This window comes from Cnephaeus nilssonii, assembly GCF_951640355.1.
Source record: "Cnephaeus nilssonii genome assembly, chromosome: 20".
Taxonomy (NCBI): domain Eukaryota; kingdom Metazoa; phylum Chordata; class Mammalia; order Chiroptera; family Vespertilionidae; genus Cnephaeus; species Cnephaeus nilssonii.
Genome location: NC_137091.1, coordinates 13,130,133 through 13,151,136, shown reverse-complemented (window position 1 = coordinate 13,151,136; position 21,004 = coordinate 13,130,133). Strand labels below are relative to the sequence as shown.

General features: G+C 39.1%; 1 protein-coding gene across 1 annotated transcript in view; it reads left to right on the top strand.

The window, feature by feature from the left end:
- Positions 1–21,004, top strand: part of TANGO6 (transport and golgi organization 6 homolog) — a 153,015-nt gene that overhangs the window by 2,546 nt on the left and 129,465 nt on the right. Inside the window, exons 2-7 of the mRNA XM_079800333.1 lie at positions 3,651–4,291; positions 6,884–7,000; positions 9,026–9,167; positions 11,477–11,613; positions 14,538–14,700; positions 16,226–16,308. Coding sequence (XP_079656459.1) covers positions 3,651–4,291; positions 6,884–7,000; positions 9,026–9,167; positions 11,477–11,613; positions 14,538–14,700; positions 16,226–16,308 — 1,283 coding nt within the window. The remainder of the gene's footprint in view (positions 1–3,650; positions 4,292–6,883; positions 7,001–9,025; positions 9,168–11,476; positions 11,614–14,537; positions 14,701–16,225; positions 16,309–21,004) is intronic.

Genomic DNA, 21,004 nt, shown 5'->3' with positions numbered 1-21,004 from the left:
CCCTGAGTGCATGAATCTCATGCACTGGGCCTCTAGTTTATAAATAAGGAAAGTGTGTTACACTTATTCTTGCATGCCACATTGTTTGCACTTTGAACTTAATAAAAAGTATCATACAAATTGTGACGTCTGCTTTTAAATGTCACAAAGCATAGACATTTAAATTGCTGATTGGAAAGACTAGATGATGCTATTCACGAGGGCAGCATTTCCCAAAGTGTGATAGGAATGGCGCTAGGTGATGGGTAGAATAGTGTAGTGAAGTGATCAAGAGTTTGGCTCTGGAGCCAGACTGCCCAAGTTGAATATGCCCTGGAAATAATGATTAATGACTAATAATAGTCCTTGCCTTACAGAGTTGTTGTGAGACTTGAGTTAAATACATAAAGCTTAGAAAAATGTATTAGCTATTATAATTTAAGTTTAAAATGATTTAATTTGAAGAAATAAAGCAAATTACAATATAGCTGGTACTCCAGTAAATGACAACAATTGTGGAAATGCTATGTGACTGAAATTTGGAAAACATTGTTTTAAGGCAACAATCTCAAACTTTTTGGTTTCAGCACTTTTTTACACTCTTAAGATTTGCTGAGGACTTAAAAGAGATTTTCCGTGGGTTATATGTATCAATATTTACTGTATTAGAAATGAAGATCTTAAGAGAAGCCTTTTACATTTATTTTAAAATAACATTAATTTTAAAGTAGATAAAATAACATTGATAAACCATTGCATGCTAACATAATGACAAGTCTCATGAAAATTATTTTTTGCAAAATAAAATAAATTAGTGGGAAGAATGGCATTGTTTTACATTTTTGCAAATTTTCTTAATGTCTGGCTTATTAGAGGACAGCCCGATTTTTATATTTGCTTCTCCATTCATTCTGTCATGATAGGTTGTTCTGATTGAAATAGATGAAGAAACGCTAGACTCACAGATATATGTGGTTGGAAAATGGGAGGAAACTTCAATCACCTTTTCAGATAATTGTGTATATTTATTTATTTAAGTTTTTTTTAAATTTATTTTTAGAGAGAGAGGAAGGGAGAGAAGGAGAAACATTGATGTGAGAGTGGAATGCCTTTATTTTCAAGTAGATTTTATTTTTATCACCAATAGAGGGCAGAAAAGACTACTTTATTAAGGGATTCGATAAACAGCTTTTGCTTTAAATCACTTTCTTTGTGTCCCATGTTTGGGTTCAAACATCTTATAAAGTTACAGAAACTCACTTAGAGGTTGTTTAGTGATCTTCATGGTTAGTGACTACAAGCTGTGAGAGCACTTACTTTTTAGGTATCTTTAGCCAAAGGAACCACATATTCACGCCTGTGGGTCAGAATACTTACCCTGGACAGCCCTAAAGAAGTACTGGAAAATTCTCCTGACTCTTACTATTTTTAAAGAACAATGTTATTCTTCCTTTTTATTTTTACAAAGTACTTTATGTTCCTTATAGTAAAGCTTAAAATATAGAAAAACTAAAAGAAGAAAATGAAAATGACCTTAATCCCACTATCGAGAGATTGCATTTTGGGAAATATTATTTTTCTTTTTGACAAGGTCTCATACTACCTACCGTTTTATAGACTTAAAAATAACTTTTTTTTTTTTAGTACAGAAACTATAAATATTCACTATAAAGATTTTTTAAATTATAATTAAACACAAAAGAAAAATCCATATTTTCTTACTGTTCTCTCCCTCTTTCTATGTAATTCATTTTAGTTTTTAATTTGTTCTCCCACTGCTATTTTTGAAAATAAAAGTAAATAATATATTTCATATTCCCTTCCATTCTTACACAAAAGGTAGCATACTATATACATTCTTCTGCACTTTTACATTTTAATAAGTCTTAGGGATCACTAAACAGTGGCACTAATCTTTCTCTTTCCCTTTTATAAGTAATCCATTATGTGTACATATCATTTCTTATCCAATCAGTTTTCTAATGGGCATTTGGGTTGTTTCAAGTTTTTGTTTTTTTTAATCCTCACCCGAGGATACTTTTCCATTGATTTTTAGAAAGAGTGGAAGAGAGAGGGAAAGACAGAGAGAAATATCGATGTGAAAGAAACACATCGATTGGTTGCCTCCTGCATGAGCCCCAACCAGGGCCCAGGCCAGGGAGGAGTCTGCAACCGAGGTACGTGCCCTTGACTGGATTCAAACCCAGGACCCTTCAGTCTACAGGCTGATGTTCTATCCACTGAGCCAAACCGGCTAGAGCAAGTCTTTTATTAATACAAGAAACACTACAATGAATACCTTGTGTATATGTCATTTTTGCCTGAATTCCTGAAATGGAATTGCTAGGCCAAAGGTTAAATGCTGATGTAATTTTGCTAGATATTGCCCAATTTCTCTCCTTAGGGAGGTACCATTTTAGTTTCTACCAGCAATGTATGATAGTGTGTGTTTCCCCTAAACCTTGTCACATAATCTACATATATAAAAGGCTAATATGCTAAGTGTTCAACTGTCTGACCAGTCACTATGATGCGCACTGACCACCAGGGGGCAGACGCTCAACGCAGGAGCTGCCAAGCTGCAGTGACCTGGCAGCGGTGGTTCTCAGGTGACGCACCCCGAAACCAGAGAGGAGGGAGCCCAATTCCTCACAGGGCCGTGGTATTCCACCTTCGGCCATGGGTTATGTTGTCGCTGGGGCACTGTCCCCCCGAATCTGGTTTACTGCACACTTGCATTTGCATTCCACACCCTGTACCACAGCTACTTTGCAGAGTGCCCTCTCACTGAGACTCCTTGGAGGATGTTGGAGAGCCGATTTCGGCACCATCCTCGCAGGCCAAGCCGAGGGAACCCACCTCCCAGCGGGACCCTGCTCACTCAGCAGACGCCTTTCGAGCCACAGCACCACCCCAGGTGCGGCCAGCTGGGGAGGGACCATGGGAGGTTGGCTCCAGGGCATGTCCGGCCCGTCTCACCCAGTCCTGCCCCGCCGGCCACCTTCTAATTAATTTCCTTTCAATGTGCACAAATCTGTGCACCGGGTCACTAGTGTGTTATAAAACTTGGACTTTAGCCAGCTGATAGATGGGAAGTGCTATTTTAGTACAGTTTTAACTTACCTTTCTTTTAGGAGCAAAGTGGATCATATTTTCATATTTAAAAGTCATTTGCATTTTTTCTATAAACTTTACATCTTTTGCTCATATACTGTTTTATATACTCTTTGTCCACTTTAGAATATATTGAATGAACATGTCATTAATTAATGTTCAATATAATTTAATGGCTGCACCTAGAACAGTTTGATTGAATGAATCTTCGGTACTAAATGTTCAGCTTTCTAAATTTCTGTTCTAGTTACAATTTAAGCCCAGAAAGATAGCTAAGACATGGCCTCTGACTTCAGAACTCAAGTGGAATAGAAACTAACTAGATGAAGAATAACATGTTAGGGACGCTATTCTAATGACATCCAAAGTGCTATGGGAAGGGAGGGAATGTGGTCCTGAATTCTGCCTAGGCTGGGTGGCATAGTTAGAGGAGGCTTTCCAGAGGCAATGCCCAGGCCTCAGAGGATGAACTGGAGTGGGCAGTGCATTTCCACAGAGGAAAGTGCAATTAATTTTCCACGTATGTTGTCTCTCCTTTTTTTTTTTTTCCTTAAAAGGATCAGGCTCAAGTTCACTACAGATCACAAAACATGATGTCTTGTTGGCTACTTTAAAATCTAACCTGTCTGCTTTGGAGGACAAATTTCTGAAGGATCCCCACTGGAAGAAACTGAAACTGCTAAGGGATGAAATTGCCAATAGGGCAGAGTGGCCCCAAAACTCGGTGGATGTCACCTGGAGTTTTACCTCTCAAACCTTACTGTTGCTCTTGTGCTTGAAGGAAACCATGATCCACCTTGCAGCTGATTTCAATCCAGGTAAACCCAACCCGAGGACTCCAGAGGCCGCCCCTGCCCTGAGCCCAGATACACTCAGTATCTCACAGCAGAAGACGGTCCAGTCAGCTTTACAGTTTGTGGTCACCTTGGGCGTCTGCCCATATCTCATACCCGGTGTTGGAGTCCCCTTGAGATACAGGACTGAGTTTGGGGCTGTTGTTCAAGACGTGGTGTGTCTTGATGCTGCTCCCGATGCAACCCGGAGACTGTATACCAGCTGCAGGGTCCTCCTGAATGTTGCTAAGCACGCATCTCTGGGGAGCTTGATTTTCTGCCGCCATTTTGGGGATGTTGCAGCCGGTCTGTGCCAACTGGGATTCTGCCCAACCAAGAGAAAATCACTAAAACCTGAAGAAGAGGTAAAATATATGTTGAGAGAGACAGAGTCTGTGGGTGTGTCTGTGCGAATCTGTATGAATATGTGTACATATTTGTGTGTGGTTGTTATAAAAAATAACTCTTACTTCTTTGGAAAGGGACTGATGGAAAGAGAGTTCCTACTGAATGTCAAAGCATACCCAGTAGATAAATGAATCTTTTTAGAGGGTTGAAGCTTTATTAGATGCTAGTCCTTTGCCCACTTGGAGAGACCATTTCACCTGTCCCTTCTTGTCATTCTCTGGAACAGCTATCACAGGCTATTTCTTTGAGCCTCTGTTTCCTTTTTTATAAAATTGTATAGTAAGACCTGCCTTGGAAGGTGGTTGTGAGGATTAAGGTTAATGTGGGTAAAGTACCTAGCCCAATCCCCAATAATGCTCATCAAAATATAATTACTACCGATATTAGTATTAAGCTGTTCATACCTCCTTCATTAAGTTCTTGGGAGGATTAAATGAGATAAAGTAGGTAAAGCACCTGGTACACTGCATAATTCAGTCAATGTTCGTTGTTATTAGGAGTTAGGGGTATGTGCCTGTGTTTTACTGACACTCAGTAGGTCAGGATTTAGTATCTGGACCATAAAGGTACTGTGGAAGTTACAGCATAAGACATGTCCTTTTCTCAAACAGCTCCCACATTAATTGAGGAGACAAGTCTCACAAATACAACATTTCAGGGACTCCTACGCCCCCATGAGGGGACCACTAGCATCTGCATAGGAACCTGGCCAGAAGAAACTGTTACTATATGAATGTAGTGAGGGTCAGTGTAGTTCATATGCAGGGTAATTCCTTAGCCACTGTCGCCAGATCTCGTAATGCCCACCACCTCATTCTCTGTCACCTTTCTATGTCATCTTCCAACTTGTTTCTTTTTGTTCCCCTTTTTTTTAAAAAAAAATCCTCATCCGAGGATATGTTTATTGATTTGTAGAGAGAGAGGAAGGAAGAGAGAGAGGGAAACATTGATGTGAAAGAGAAACATCGATCAATCAGTTGCCTTCTGTACATGCCCAACCAGGAATCGAACCCGCAACCTTTGCTGTAGGGGTTGACACTCCAACCAACTGAGCCACCCTGCTAGGACTGTTGGTTCCCTTCTCCATTCTCTCTCCTGGCTGTGCTCACAAACATTTACCTAAAACCCACTATCATTGGAGCAGTGACAGGAATTTATGAGCTCTCCCACTGCCTTTGTTCTGTGGAGCAGAGCGTCATGCTCTTTACGACAGGGTGTGAGTCTTTTTTTTTTTTTTTTTAATATATTTTATTGATTTCTTACAGAGAGGAAGGGAGAGGGATAGAGAGCTAGAAACATCGATGAGAGAGAAACATCGACCAGCTGCCTCCTGCACACCCCCTACCGGGGATGTGCCCGCAACCAAGGTACATGCCCTTGACCGGAATCGAACCTGGGACCTTTCAGTCTGCAGGCCGACGCTCTATCCACTGAGCCAAACTGGTTTCGGCTAGGGTGTGAGTCTTGACAGTTCTATCTGGACTTCTGAGATAGGGGCATCTGATCGACAGGTTTTATTAATATCACTGGGGCCAGGCAGTGCCCCAGGGGTCTCTGGCAGGAGAGACAAAAGAAAGGGAAAGACATAGAAAGGACCAAGTATGAAGGTGGGAGAAGTTGGCAGAAGGGGAAACATGATCGGTGTCATCATGAAGCTGGACAAGTCCCAGCTATAGCTGCTGCCCTGAGCAGCTCCTGTACCTCCTTTTGCTAAATGGTAATGGGCAGCACACTGACTGCTTGACCGAGTTACTGAAGGGGGACAGTACTGTTGAGGCCCTGTGAATAGCACCCTCTTTGCTGCCCAAGTTCTCAGTGAATTAAAAGACATTTAACAGGGTAAGAGAGATGTGAAAAGTAAAGACATCACCTTTAGCCCTGGCCCGGTGGCTCAGTTGTTTGGAACGTCATCCCATGCACCAACAAGTTGTGGGTTTGATCCCAGGTCGGGGTGTGTATGAGAGGCAACGGATCAGTGTTTCTCTCTCTTTCTCTTCCTCTCTCCCTCCCTCCCTTCTTTCCTCTCTCTAAAATCAGTAAAAAATGAAAACAAACATTACTCATAAGTTCAGAGTTGGAGGATATTGCTTCCAGTTGGAGACAAATGGGCTTCCCAACAGTGAATTCCAGAATCAGACACTCTTATTACTCGCCCAGTTTTAAGGAGGGCTGGACAACTGCAGTGCCTCTGCCGCATGGCAGGGGCTGTGCCTCTGTAAAACGCACAGCCAGGAAGAGCAGACAGAATGTGCACTTGCTCTGAAGAGGTAGAAGAGGAACGAGCTGAGCTGTGCATGACAAAACTAGCCAATAAGTAAGCTTATTCCAGACTCACCATTGAGGTAAGTCAATAAGTTCTGCTGCCCAGAGTTGAGTGCGGGGATGTAGAGAGGCCAGGAGTGTGTCTATAGTGTGGCTTCCTCCAGGCGGAAGGATGAAGAAGCCTTCTTCCCTCTCCCCTCACAAGTGTCTGGACAGTATTGTAAAATATTACCTTCGATTGCCTGCCTGCTTTTTATTCTGCAAAAGACAAGTACATGTTTTTTTAGGTGTTAACTGAAGAGGAAAGAGCCCTATCTAGGGAGGCCTTGAGAGACATCTTGGATCAAGTGTATCAACCATTAGCAGTTCGAGAATTACTTATCCTCCAGGGAGGACCACCCCAGGTTGGTATTCAGGCCTAGGGACTCTCGTGGGTGAATCATTAATTATAATGTGCAGTCTTCTGGGAGTGGGCCTTCTCCTGGGAAATTTGATAATCTAGTTAAATCTCATTTCATCTCTTAGATCATTACATGGTATTTGGAAAACTAAATTTCACTGATCCTTAGGATAATTTAAAAGGGTTTTAAAAAATATATATATTTTATTGATTTTTTACAGAGAGGAAGATAGAGGGACAGAGAGTTAGAAACATCAATGAGAGAGAAACATTGATCAGCCGCCTCCTGCACACCCCCCACCGGAGATGTGCCCGCAACCAAGGTACATGCCCCTGACCGGAACCGAACCCGGGACCCCTCAGTCCGCAAGCCGACGCTCTATCCACTGAGCCAAACCGGTTTTGGCATAAAAGGATTTTTCTTTTAGTGAAATGATGGACACTGTTCCCAAGAATATGGTAGTTTTATTTAAAATATATTTTATCCATTCTGAAACTAGATATTTTTAAACTAAAATTTGGCTATTTGACATTCTTTTAGAAGAAATATTTGAATATCTTATTTTTTAATGGAGTATTTGAAGTCAAGAAATTAAATTTAGAGCTGTTGCCCTTGCTGGTTTGGCTCGGTGGATAGAGCGTCAGCCTGCAGACTGAGAGGTCCCGGGTTCGATTCCGGCCAAGGGCACATGCCCGGGTTGTGGTCTCGGTCCCCAGTGGGGGCGTGCAGGAGGCAGCCTATCAATGATTCTCTTTCATCATTGATGTTTCTGTCTCTCTCTCCCTCTCCATTCCTCTCTGAAATAAATAAAAATATATTTTAAAAAATAAAATTAGAGCTGTTATTGGGACTATTTTTAGCTCCTTTGGAAAAAAATGTAATAGTATATATTCTACTAGGCATGTGATAATTCTTTTTTTTCTTACAAATACTTATGTATCTGCAATGACTGAATTTGGGGATGTAGATGGGAATTATCTATTTGCTTTTAGGACCTAAAGTTTAGTTATCATTCTAGGTGAGTAAAGCGTGAGGGGCCAAAGGAATTGGCTGTAGGTTAGGAACAAGGACCAGCTGAAGCTGGAGACAAAGATATCTCCCAACTGAAGTCATTTTCATCTCATCCCCAGAGCATTACTATAGCTCACCCCCCATACACTCTGCTTCTCTGAATAAATTCACAGTTTGCCAGATTAAAACAAATGCATTCTACTGATAGTGTGGTAAAAAGCAGAGACTCTGGAGTTAGGCATACTAGAATTCAACCCCAGTGTGCAGCTGTATGAATTAATAAACCTTTCCATCCCTCCCTTCCCTCATCCATAAAATGGGATGACAGCAGTGCCTTTTTATAGGTCCCTTTTGAGATTATGTGGGAGGTTCTTAACAAGAAATGGTAATTTTTACTCCTCCATAAGTATAAGAGAGAGGACAGGTTAGTTAGGATTGTTTCTTTCACTAATTTTGGGCTCACAAGTGCCCAAAAATGGTTAACATTTTTGCTCAAAATAAGGGACACCAAGTCTGTTTGTTCATGATGGCTCCACATAGCTCTCAAAAAGGAGCCCTTGAAGAAATCCACCTCTTTCCTGAAATTGCTGTGTCACAAGGAATCATAGTAGGTAAGACCATGGAGGCAAGACTAGAGTGCCTGCCCTCTCTCTGTTGTGAACTGTCCTGGTGGTGAGGAGTGTTCAGAGGAATCTTCTTTGGAAGCTAGATTCAACTGGAAGGACTGCATTCAGAGACTGGCCACATGAACCCTGTGTTCCCCAAATCTGTTTTATTCATTGATGTGTTTGTCTATTTCTGGGTTTGAAACTTCACTTGCTGTTTCACTTGAAGTTTTACTGTATTTTTACTTTCTTAAAATGAGGAAGAAGGTTTTGTAAAGGAAAAAAATTTCTTTAGAAGTCTGTACAGCATACTATTTATTGTCAGTCTGTCTCATTATATATGTTTTAATAATTTCTACACATCCCATCTATTTCATTGACATTCAATTCATACCTCTCCCTTCCTTTTCAGTCCTGCCCAGATGTGAAGACACAAGTTAGATGTCGGGCCCCCGCTTGGCTTCGGCGTCTGTGTGGGCAGCTGCTCTCTGAAAGGTTGATGAGACCCAGTGGTGTTCAGGCAGTGGTCCGGGGCATTTTGGAAGGAGCGGGTGGTAAGAAAGAAAATGTTTCTGTTACTTTAGTATCCATTTTCCTTCAAGTCAGAGTGAATTACTGATCTTTTTTTTTTTTTTTAAATATATATTTCTTTATTGATTTCAGAGAGGAAGGGAGGAGAGAGAGATAGAAACATCAATGATGAGAGAATCATTGATCGGCCGCCTCCCGCATGCTCCCCACTAGGGAACCAAGCCCGCAACCCAGGCATGTGCCCTTGGCCGGAATCGAACCCCAGTCCGCAGGCCGATGCTCTATCCACTGAGCCAAGCCGGCCAGGGCTGAATTACTGATCTTTAACATTTGCCTTTAAACTTGATTGAGACTATATGTGTCTTTGTGGAGATTAAGGAAGTTAGACTTGGAAGTCAAACCTTAATGAATTTCTTTTCCAAAGAAACTATTTTCTTGCCATTTTTCTAAAACAGTCGTGGTACACTGCTCACATTGTTGAATGATATTGTTGGCTATTTCAAATGAATTGTAATATCAGAGGAAAACATTGCACAGAAAGTTTAAGTAAAACCCTAAAGAAAATGTGAAATTCTCCGTGGGAAAAGGCTTTGTTGCAGGGTGCTAAGAGGACTTTGCCTCAGGACTTAAAACACAAAAGAGTTATCTTGAAGCTACACATACCTTAGAGATACACACTTTGGGATGAAGTTTTAGATTTATTTCCACGCCCTGGCCAGGTAGCTCAGTTGGTTAGAGTGTTGTCCTGATATGCCAAAGTTGAGGGTTCAATTCCCGATCAGGGCACATATAAGAAAAGGGAACATACAAAAATCAACCAGTGAATACATATATAAGTAGAACAACAAATTGATGTTTCTCTCTTTCTCCCTCCCTCTCTTAATTCTCCCTTCTCCTCTCTCTCTAAAAATTAATTAAAAAAAAATTTTAAGAATAGTTAAAAATAGCCCTAGCTGGTTTGGCTCAGTAGACAGAGCGTCAGACTGTGGACTGAAGAGTCCTGTGTTCGATTCTGGTCAAGGGCACATGCCTGGGTTGCGGGCTCGATCCCCAGTTAGGGGCGTGCAAGAGGCAGTCGATCAATGATTCTCTCTCATCATTGATGTTTCTATCTCTCTCTCCCTCTCCCTTTCTCTTTGAAATAAATTTAAAAAAAAAAAAACAAGAAAAAAAAAACACAAGAAAAAGCTCAAAATAAACAATTTTTTTAAATATAGTTAAAAATAAATAATGAAGAAAGAATACAGTTCAGTGGTTTTTAGTATATTCACAAAGTTGTGTAGCTATTACTAATATCTAATTCCAAACATTTTTTCTTTAATTAATTTTATTTTTTACATAAAAAGTTCAGTAAAAATTGGATAAAGTAGAGTGATTTTAAGCAGTAAATCAATCTTATCAACACAGCACAAAGCTGGCCAAAACCACAAGGCAGCCTGCTTTGGAATATTTACATGATAACAAATTAAACCTTGCAGAAGATCTTCAACCGTCCTTACAAAGTCTGCCTGTGATCCTAGCATGTAAAGGCTAAAAGCAAAACAAAAACAAACAAAAACCAGGAAAAAACAAACATTATTTTCAATATATTCACATATATATTAAAGTATAATACAGGTCATCAGGGTAGAGGTTGTGCTTGGGGATGCACATGGTCTGTGGGCCGACAGCACCGCCATAGTTCTAAACATTTTTATGATTATCCCCCCCAAACCCCTCATACTCAGCAATTACTCCCCTGTGTCCCCTCCTGCAGTTCCTTGTAAGCACTAACCTACTTTCTGTCTCAGTGAATTTGCCTGTTCTGGATATTTCATCCAAATGGAATGAATGATGCAATTTGTGATCTTTGTGTTTGGCTTCTTTCACTTAGCTTCATTTTATTTATTTATTTTTTTTAGGTTTAGTCATGTTGTACATGAATCAGCCCTTTATTCCTTTTTATGACTGAATTGTATGCATATGCCTAGTAATTTTTAAAGTGTTTTTTTTTTTATCCTCACCCAAGAATATTTTTTCCTTTTGTTTTTAGAGAGATTGTGGGAGGGAGTGAGGAGAGAGGATGAGGAAGAGGGAGAGGGAGAGGGAGAAAAACATTGATGTGAGAGAGACACATCAATTGGTTGCCTCCCCCTTAATCCCTGACTGGGGGCCCCGGATTGAACCTGCAACCAGGGTACATGCCCTTGACCTGGAATCGAATCTGTGACCTTTTGGTCCACGGGCCCACACTCTAACCACTGAGAAAACCCAGCCAGGGCTATCTCAAATTTTTAGGACCTTACCTGGGAAATTGCTGTGAGTTTTTGACATGTCTATTCATTGCTGACAGCTGGGGCGGCTGGTGGGAGTGATGCGGAGGCAACAGCTGCTGACTGGAAAAAGTGTGACTTGATTGCAAAGATTTTGGCCTCTTGTCCCCAGCAGTCTCTTTCACCAGAGGACTACTATAGAGATACCTGCCCGCAGGTAAATCATTTTGTTTCTTTTGAAAGTTTGAGGATTTTCTGCTTATTTACAGAAAGAGGATTTTTAATGTTCCTCTAATATTGAGGTAAAAGCAATATAATATTTAAGTTTATTGTTCATTGAGCAACCTTCTTAATAAGTGAATTAAAAACCGGTTGGAGACACAGACTTATTGTTAGGTTCAAGTACACTTCATCACTATTAGATAAGTAAGTAGGCCACCTAGCTTGCTGTCAGAGTTGGGCTATAAAACTAAAGTTTTATCTTATTCCTTATCTTTTCTGTGTGTTTTTAATTAGCTAAAAAATAGGTATTAAATAAATAAGGTAAATTAATATGACACATAATTTAAAAAGCACAAAAGAGTAAACAGAATTGTAAGTTTCCCTCTCACTTCTGTTCCCTAGTCCCTCAGAAGTAGTCACTATTACCAATTTCTTGTTTATTTTCCAGAGATATTCTCTGTGTTATGTATATATAATTATATGTATTTGTATGTATATTTATAGTCTAATTTTCATCCAAATGATAACGTACTACACACACTGTTTTTCATTTTGCTTTTTTAACTTAACAATGTACCTTGAAGATCATTTCATATAGTCATTTCATATAGAGCTGCCTAATTCTTTTTCGTGGGTGCCTAGTATTGCATTACATTCATTAATAATTTGTACCATAATTTATTTAACCAGTCCCCTAATGGATATTTGAGTTGTTTTCATTATTTTGCTGTTATAAACCATGCTACAGTTAATACTCATAAATCTTGTACATGTGCAAGTCCTACCATAGGAAAAATTCCTAGAAATGAAATGACCAGTCCAAAGGGTATATACAGTTAAATTTTTTTTTACGAGTTTCAGTTCTTTATTGGCTTCCTACAGTTAAATTTTTAACTGATATTATTTATGTATCTGTTTTCCTACACTTTTGCCTATACAACATGCTACAAAACTTTTTTTATCTTTGCTAATCTGATAGGTGAAAAATGTGGAAGGAGTTTTCTTAATCAGTACTCCCCATGCAATTAAATGTAAGACATGGCTTTTGAAGTATAGTCCAAAGAAAGTAGTTCTTTGTTATGCTGACCAGGGTTCTCATGGGTAGGCATGCATGAGAACACAATATCACAATATAAAGATTTTATAGTGAAATATACTGCATATAAATAATCTTACAGGACAAAGTTAGTAATTGCAATTATGAATAAATATTTCCTGAAACTAGCAGCTTTAGTTTCGGTACTTGACAAAAGGCTAAAATCAAGTCACAGGTTTCAGGCTTGCTGAGTCTTTCTGGCAGTGTCAGAGGTCACATACAGTTTTTGGGCAGAGATTCTCCTGCCTACAAAAAGTGCAAGAGTCACTTTTAAGTCAGGAACAGAAATATACTTTTCTATCAGTTGCTTTTAGAGTGTAGTAAACCCACCTAGGTACTGGAGATCTATGTTTGTCTTTGAGAAAATAGGCTGTTGTCTGGGATAATTCAAACACGACAGGCGATCTTTAGGCTCTAAATGTACTTACATACCTTGACCCAGTAATTTCATTTAGTGGTGCTTTTATAATAGCAAAATTTGGGGAAAAACAGAATGTCTGGATATTAGGAAATAATTTAACCCTTTGCACTCGCTTGCTTTTTTCTTGAGCTGCTACCGATGCTAACCGTGTCGAGTCACACTCGACATCCGAGTGTAAAAGGTTAATAAATTCTTACCTGCAGCTTGAATAGATATATATCACCATATAGTATTTTTGAGGAATTTATAACAGTACTAGGGGCCCAGTGCATGAATTCGTGCACCTTGAACTGTGGGCCGTGAGGCTGCGGTGGGCACAGGTGCGGGTCTCGGCCCATCCTCCACTCCCTTGCCCAGCTCCTCCCGCTGTGGCCCCCAGTCCCTTCTCTGCCTGCAGCCCTGCTCCCACGCGCAGACAGCGCCGGCCCCACTCACACCCACTGATGGCACAGAGCCATTGGGGCCAGCACCAGCAGGGGGTGCAAGTGGGGTCAGCACCAGCAGCAGGTGCTAGCGCCAGATGGGACAGCGGTGTGGGGGAGCAAAGAATTTTCAGAACTTCCAGAGGCTCGCCCCGATGACAGCAACCAGCACCCTGCCTTGTCTGATGCCCCAGCTCACCTGTTCCACCATCCCGCCGGGGCTGACGCCATTTATGTTCCGCGTGCCTCCTGGTGGTTAGCGCATGTCATAGCGACCGGTTATTCGGTTGCTCGGTTGTTCTGCCGTTTGGTCTATTTGCATATTAGGGTTTTATATATAGAGACAATATTTTAATAATATATACAACTAGCCGAAACCGGTTTGGTTCAGTGGATAGAGCATCGGCCTGCGGACTCAAGGGTCCCAGGTTCGATTCCGGTCAAGGGCATGTACCTTGGTTGCGGGCACATCCCCAGTAGGGGTGTGCAAGAGGCAGCTGATCGATGTTTCTCTCTCATCGATGTTTCTAACTCTCTATCCCTCTCTCTTCCTCTCTGTAAAAAAATCAATAAAATATATTTTTTAAAAAATAATATATACAACTGAATATTAAATGTGGCTTCAATTAAAAAGAAAAAAGAATTATACAGAAATATATTGGAAAAAATACACCACAAATGATTATTAGTGATTTAGGAAGATTTAATTTTATTCTCAAAACGTTATTTTCTAGATTTTCCACAATGAGCATGTATTTTATATATTTTATAAAATTATTTAATGAAAACATAGTCTCTTCAGTTCTCACAACCTTTGATACTGGGTTGTTAAATTTTAAAAAACCGATTTTGTTGAATCAGTGTTATTTCAGTGAGTTTATTTTTTGGCCTAAAGAAATTAGTGCTTTTTCTTCTTAGTTAATGTAATGCCCCTTGTAAAGAGGCTGATATTTATTTACTTCATATACTTTTTCTTTTAGATCCTGGATTTATTTCACTTTCAGGATAAATTAACAGCACGACAATTTCAGAGAATTGCCACCACTACCTTCCTAACTATGTCAAGAGAACGCCCACAATTGGCAGCAAAGTATTTGCTTCAGCCAGTGTTAGCGCCTCTTCATCGATGTTTGAATACAGCAGGTAAAGGAGGAAGTCTGGTGGTTGGGTGCCCCTCTAAAGGATCTTCTTCAGTGTTTCAGGTTTAAATGACTTCAGTCTGTGGTATATCAGTGACTTTAGTTTTACCTTTTTCTCCCCCAACGTTTTATTTTGAAAAATCCAGTTCACAAAAGTTCTAAGAAGATACAGTGAAACTAGATTGACCAACTGTTATTTTTTGGCCACATTTGCTTTATCTTTCTCTTTCGATACGTGTACATTTTTTTCTAAAACATTTGAGAGTTGTAGACATCATCTAATATACAGACTTTATTCAGATTTCTCTAACTGTCCCAAGAATTTCTTTTATAACTTTTTTAAAAATCCAGAATCCAGCCAAGAATCATGCATTACATTCCCTTATGTCTTTTTAGTTTCCTTTAATATAGAATACTTCTCCAGTTTTTTGTTTGTCTTTCACCACCATATTTTTGAAGAGCCTAGGTTATAGAATATTTCTTAATTTGTATTTGTTTAATTGTTTCCTCATGATTAGATCCAGGTTAAACATTTTGGCAGGAATACTACATAGGATGATGGTTCTTTTTTCAGTCTCCATCAGATTAAGGGACATATGTTATCACTTTATCCCGTTATTAGCAGTGTTATATTTGATAATTTAGTTAACATAGTAGCACACAGATTTCTCCATTGTAAAATACTGTCCTCCCTATGTAATTAATAAGTAAGCTATGTCATGATAGTCTGAGACTGTGTGATAGTCTTTGTGAATACTGTTTCCCAATAGTCTTTCATACTATGGTTTAAAATCCATTGATGTCTTACCAGTAAAATGGTGATTATTTCTTTTGTTATTTCTATTTTGTTAGTTGGTATTCTTCTGTAAAGAAGAGCTTTTCTTTCTTCTTGCCTCGCCCCTTTAAAAAATTATTATTTAAATATCAGTATAGATATTTAGATTATTTTTTAATTGGTTACCAAACATTTCTGTCATTCATTTTGATGCTCAGATTTTCCTATACTTGGCCAGTGTTTAGTTCTGTTTTAATGTCTTAAAAGATTGACATTTTCAACATTTTCCTTAGTATGTATAGCTTTATTGAGTTTAATGCTGGGATACTGAGTATCATTATAGCACTCTTGGTGATTAAAAAATTTTTTTTTTCTAGATAGTAGTTCCTAAGGTTAATAATGAAGAAAAAATGTTGGATGTTATGGTTAAACCAAATTTAGGTCTGTGTAGACTTTGTGTGGAAGTCATTTTGTAGTGTGAATTTTTCTGGGTGTACTAGTATGTGGTAGGAGATGTGGAGTCATGGAGAAAGTCTGATTCTTTTGCATAGTAAAACTTCCCCAGACTCAGCTTGGTGAAGTGAAATTAATCAGACATGACAAACATGATAGTTTAGTAAATACTTAAATTTCCTTTGTATGTTTAATAGGAATCTATCATAGAATCAGTATATTCTTCAAAAAATGGCAAAAAAAAAATGACATGCTATTTCTGTTGGCTTGAGTGTGGGTAATTTTGGTTTTTGTTCTCTAGAGATTCCAGAGAGTGACATGGTGCCAGGGACCATTTTGGTGACAGAAGAAGAACTTAGTAGATGTATTGAGGATGTATTTAAGGTTGGTAATTTGAGTCACTAATGTTTTTAGCTAATATTTTTACTTAGTCTTTAAAAATAATTTTGCCTTTTTAATTGGTTCTTTAAGAATTGGAATGGTTAATCTTAAATTATTCCACATCATCAAAATCTTTTCACTTTTTGAAACTGGAAACTATAAGCTGTTAATGAAAAAAAACTGGTACATTTTGAAACCATCAGTTTTCATCATTTATCTGAATGTTAAGCAGTTTATATTCTCTAACTAGCACATGCCACTGATGAAAGCATGCCTTTTAAAGAAATTGACAGAGGCATTTACAATACTGTAGGCTTCCTAAAGTGTATGAACATTTTGAATCTACTTTATAACTTTTGATAAGATTACCATCATAAAGAAGTCTGAATAAATGGATCCTGCAAATGACCACCTAAAAATATACTGAAAATGAAAAAAAAGTAAATTGTATATCCTCTATGATTATATGATATATATGAAATACATATTTTTAGTCAAAAATAAAATCCATTGTGTTAGGCTTGAGGTAAAGATTCTTTTTTAAGTTTATTTCAATAAATTTATAAATGAAAAATATTTACAAGAATAAACAGCTTTCAAAACTATGCTCCATGTAAAAAGGTATAGCCACTTTGGAAAATAGTTTGGCAGTTCCTCACAAAATTAAACATGGAGTTATGTGACCCAGAAGTTCCACTCCTAGGTGTGTACCCAAGAAAAATGAAAACATGTTCACATAAAAATCTGTACAAGAATATTCATAGCAGCACTATTCATAATAGCCCAGATATGGAAACAACCCAAAAGTCTATCAATAGATGAATGGATAAACAAATGTGGTATGTTTACATAATAGACTACTTTTTTAGCCATAAAAAGGAGTGGAATATGGATACATACCACAATATAGATGAATTTAAAAATTATAATTTAAGCCCTAGTTGGTTTGGCTCAGTGGATAGAGCGTCGGCCTGCGGACTGAAGGGTCCTGGGTTCAATTTCGGTTAAGGGCACTTATCTCGGTTGCAGGCTCCTCCCTGACCCGAGTTCTGGTCGGGGCTTGTGCAGGAGGCAACCAATCGATGTGTCTCTCTCACATCAATGTTTCTCTGTCTTTCCCTTTTTCTTCCACTCTCCCTAAAAATCAATGGGAAAATATCCTCGGATGAGGATTTAAAAATATAATTATGATTTAAAATATTTAAAAAGAAGCCAGAGCCGAAACCGGTTTGGCTCAGTGGATAGAGCATCGGCCTGCGGACTCAAGGGTCCCAGGTTCGATTCTGGTCAAGGGCATGTACCTTGGTTGCGGGCACATCCCCAGTAGGGGGTGTGCAAGAGGCAGCTGATCGATGTTTCTCTGTCATCGATGTTTCTAACTCTCTATCCCTCTCTCTTCCTCTGTAAAAAAATCAATAAAATATATATTTAAAAAGAAGCCAGACACAAAAGACCACACATTGTATGATTCGATCTATCTGAAATGTTCAGGATAGGTAGATTCATAGAAATAGAAAGTAGGTTAGTGGTTGCTAGGGGTTGTAGATAGAGAATTGGGAGTAGCTGCTAATGGGTATTGGGTTTCTTTATGAGGTAAGGGAAATATTCTTGGATTAGATAGTGGTGATTGTTATACAACCTTGTTTGGCTCAGTGGATAGAGCGTCGGCCTGCAGACTGAATATTCTAAAAGCTACTTGTGAATATTCTAAAAGCTACTGGATTGCATATTTTAAGAGAGTGAATTTTATGGCATGTGAATTATATCTCAATAATTTAAAATTTTATATTCTACATATCTCATTTCTATGGTAGTAAATTAAACATTTTTATTTATTTATTTTTAAATATTTTTTTAAATTGATTTCAGAGAGGAATGTAGAGGGAGAGAGAGATAGAAACATCAATGATGAGAGAGAATCATTGATTGGCTATCTCCTGCACACCCACTACTGGGGATCGAGCCCGCAATCTGGGCATGTGCCCTTGACCAGAATAAAACCAGGGACCCTTCAGTCCGCAGGCTGACACTCTATCCACTGAGCTAACCCAGCTAGGGCGTAAATGAAACATTTTTAGAGTAAATTTTCAAATTTTAGTTTATTATGAAATAGTTCAAACATACAAAAAATATGAAGAGTAAAACACTCATGAGTAAAATCACTCAGCTGAAATTCTCTACTTGAAAGGATTACTATCCTGAAATTATACTTATTATCTCTTAAGCTATTGTAGTATCATTGTACATGATTTTAAATTTATTTTAATGGCATTGCAATGTATGTGACATTAATTCATTAATTTTCACCACTAGATGTAATTACATTATGTGACTATATCACCATATATTTGTTTATTTTTCAATTGGTATTTGAGTTATTTCCATGGAGTTTTTGCTAATCTGTTTGGTACATTAGTTTTGACTAGAGGCCCAGTGCACGAAATTCGTGCGCAGGGTGTGTGTCCCTCAGCCCAGCCTGCACCCTCTCCAATCCAGGACTGCTGGCTCCCAACTGCTCGCCTGCCTGCCTTCCTGATTGCCCCTAACCATTCTGCCTGCCAGCCTGATCACCCCCTAACCACTCCCCTGCCAGCCTGATTGCCCCCAACTGCCATCCCCTGCAGGCCTGATCACCCCTAACTGCCCTCCCCTGCAGGCCTGGTCACCCCTAACTGCCCTCCCCTGCAGGCCTGGTCCCCCCCAACTGCCCTCCCCTGCAGACCTGGTCCTCCCCAACTGCTCTCCCCTGCAGGCCTGGGTCCCCCCCAACTGCCCTTCCCTGCAGGCCCGGTCGCCCCCAACTTCCCTCCTCTGCTGGCCTGGTCACCTCTAACTGCCCTCCCCTGCAGGCTTGATCACACCTAACTTCCCTCCCTTGCAGGCCTGGTCCCTCCTAACTGTCCTCCCCTGCTGGCCATCTTGTGGTGGCCATCTTGTGCCCACATGGGAGCAGCCATCTTTGACCACATGGGGGCAGCCATCTTGTGTTGGAGTGATGGTCAATTTGCAAATTACTGTTTTATTAAATAGGATTAGCAGTTAGTTCTCTTATTACTAGTGAGGTTAAGCATTACTTTGTGCTTTAAGTTCATTCTGTAAATTGTTCATTTTTTCACTTCTGTAAATTGTTCATATAGTTTGTCCATTAAAAATTGTGTTATTGGCCTCTTTTAGAGTACTTTCTTTTTTAAAACAGCTTTATTGAGGTATACTTTACAGAACATAAAATAATATTTTAATTGTACAATTCAATGATTGTTAGTAAATTTACAGAGTTGTGAAACTATTACAATATAGTTTTAGAACATTTCCATCACCCCCCAAAGATGCCTTGTGCCTATTTACAATCACTTCCTCTTCCCACTCTCAGCCCCAGGCAACCACTAATCTGCTCTCTGCCTCTCTGGATTTGCCTTTTGGGGATATTTTGTATGAGGGAATCATGTGGTATGTGCTCTTTTGTGTTTTGTGGCTGGCTTCTCTTAGCATAATGTTTCTGAGGTTCATATGTTGCATATATCAATATTTTGTCTCTTTTTTTGTTAAGTAATATTCTATTGTATGACTATATCACATTTTGTTCATCTGTTCATTAGTTGATGGACGTTTGGATGTAGAGTAAAATATTTTAAAAACAGCTGTGTAAGATGTAATTCACATATTGTATAGTTCACTCATTTAATGTATGCACATCAGTGGTTGTTTTTTTTTTTTACATCAGTGGTTTTTTAATATATTCACAGATTTGTGCAGCTGTCCTCACTATCTTATTTTAGGATATTTCATTACCCAAAATGAAACCCCACACCATTCCCAAATCCTACTATTGCCCCCCAGATGGAGGGAAATCCACTTCTAGTTTGGTGAATTAAAACCTCCTGGAGAGGCAAGCAAAACAGTTTGGCGTAGACACTTGATTATGCACAAGGATTGGGACTATTGTGAAAGCAGAAGGGGTGTAGAAGGGTAATTATTCTCTCTACAAGGTTTTGGCAACTCAGCTGCAGTGGGAAAACAGAGGAAATGTGTATGTTGGAGGGAAATGGTAAACATTGTGTAAAATTTAGCTACAAAGGATGTGTCTTTATTAACTTTCTGCTAATACTAAATTATAGAGTACAGCTCAACGGCAGGAAATAAGGAAAACATCTGGGATGGTTGAATTGATTCAGCAACTCACTGGGTAACAAGAGGGTGTTTAATTTTAGAGAGGCACTTGGGAACATTTCCAGCTCTGGTTGTCTCTCTCTCACTTTTCTTTTCTTTTTAACAGATTTATTGAGATATAATTCACATACCACACGACTCACACATTTAAAATGTTCAATTCAGCTCTCTGAATGAAAATTTTATGGTGGGAACAATGACAAGGGAAGGCCTTTCTGCGCTTGCACCCTTCATACACACAGCAAGTGGAGCCGTATGGCTCCGGTGGGCCAAGTGGGAAGTTCTCACCAATAGAGGTGTAAATATAGGTGCTAGTGGAATTGAATTGAAAGTTGGCAGAGTTACTTCTACTTCATCTGCATAATAATCCTCATCATTTCTCTGTGTGTACCTTACCTCTGGTAAAATTATCTAAGCCAAAAAGGGGATATGCAGCTCAAATAACTTTTAGTTCATTGGCTTCCTATTCTGTTTCCTCCGACTCTGAATGTCTGGGGCCCAAGCCCTAAAATGCTGAAATTCTTTTGTCCTC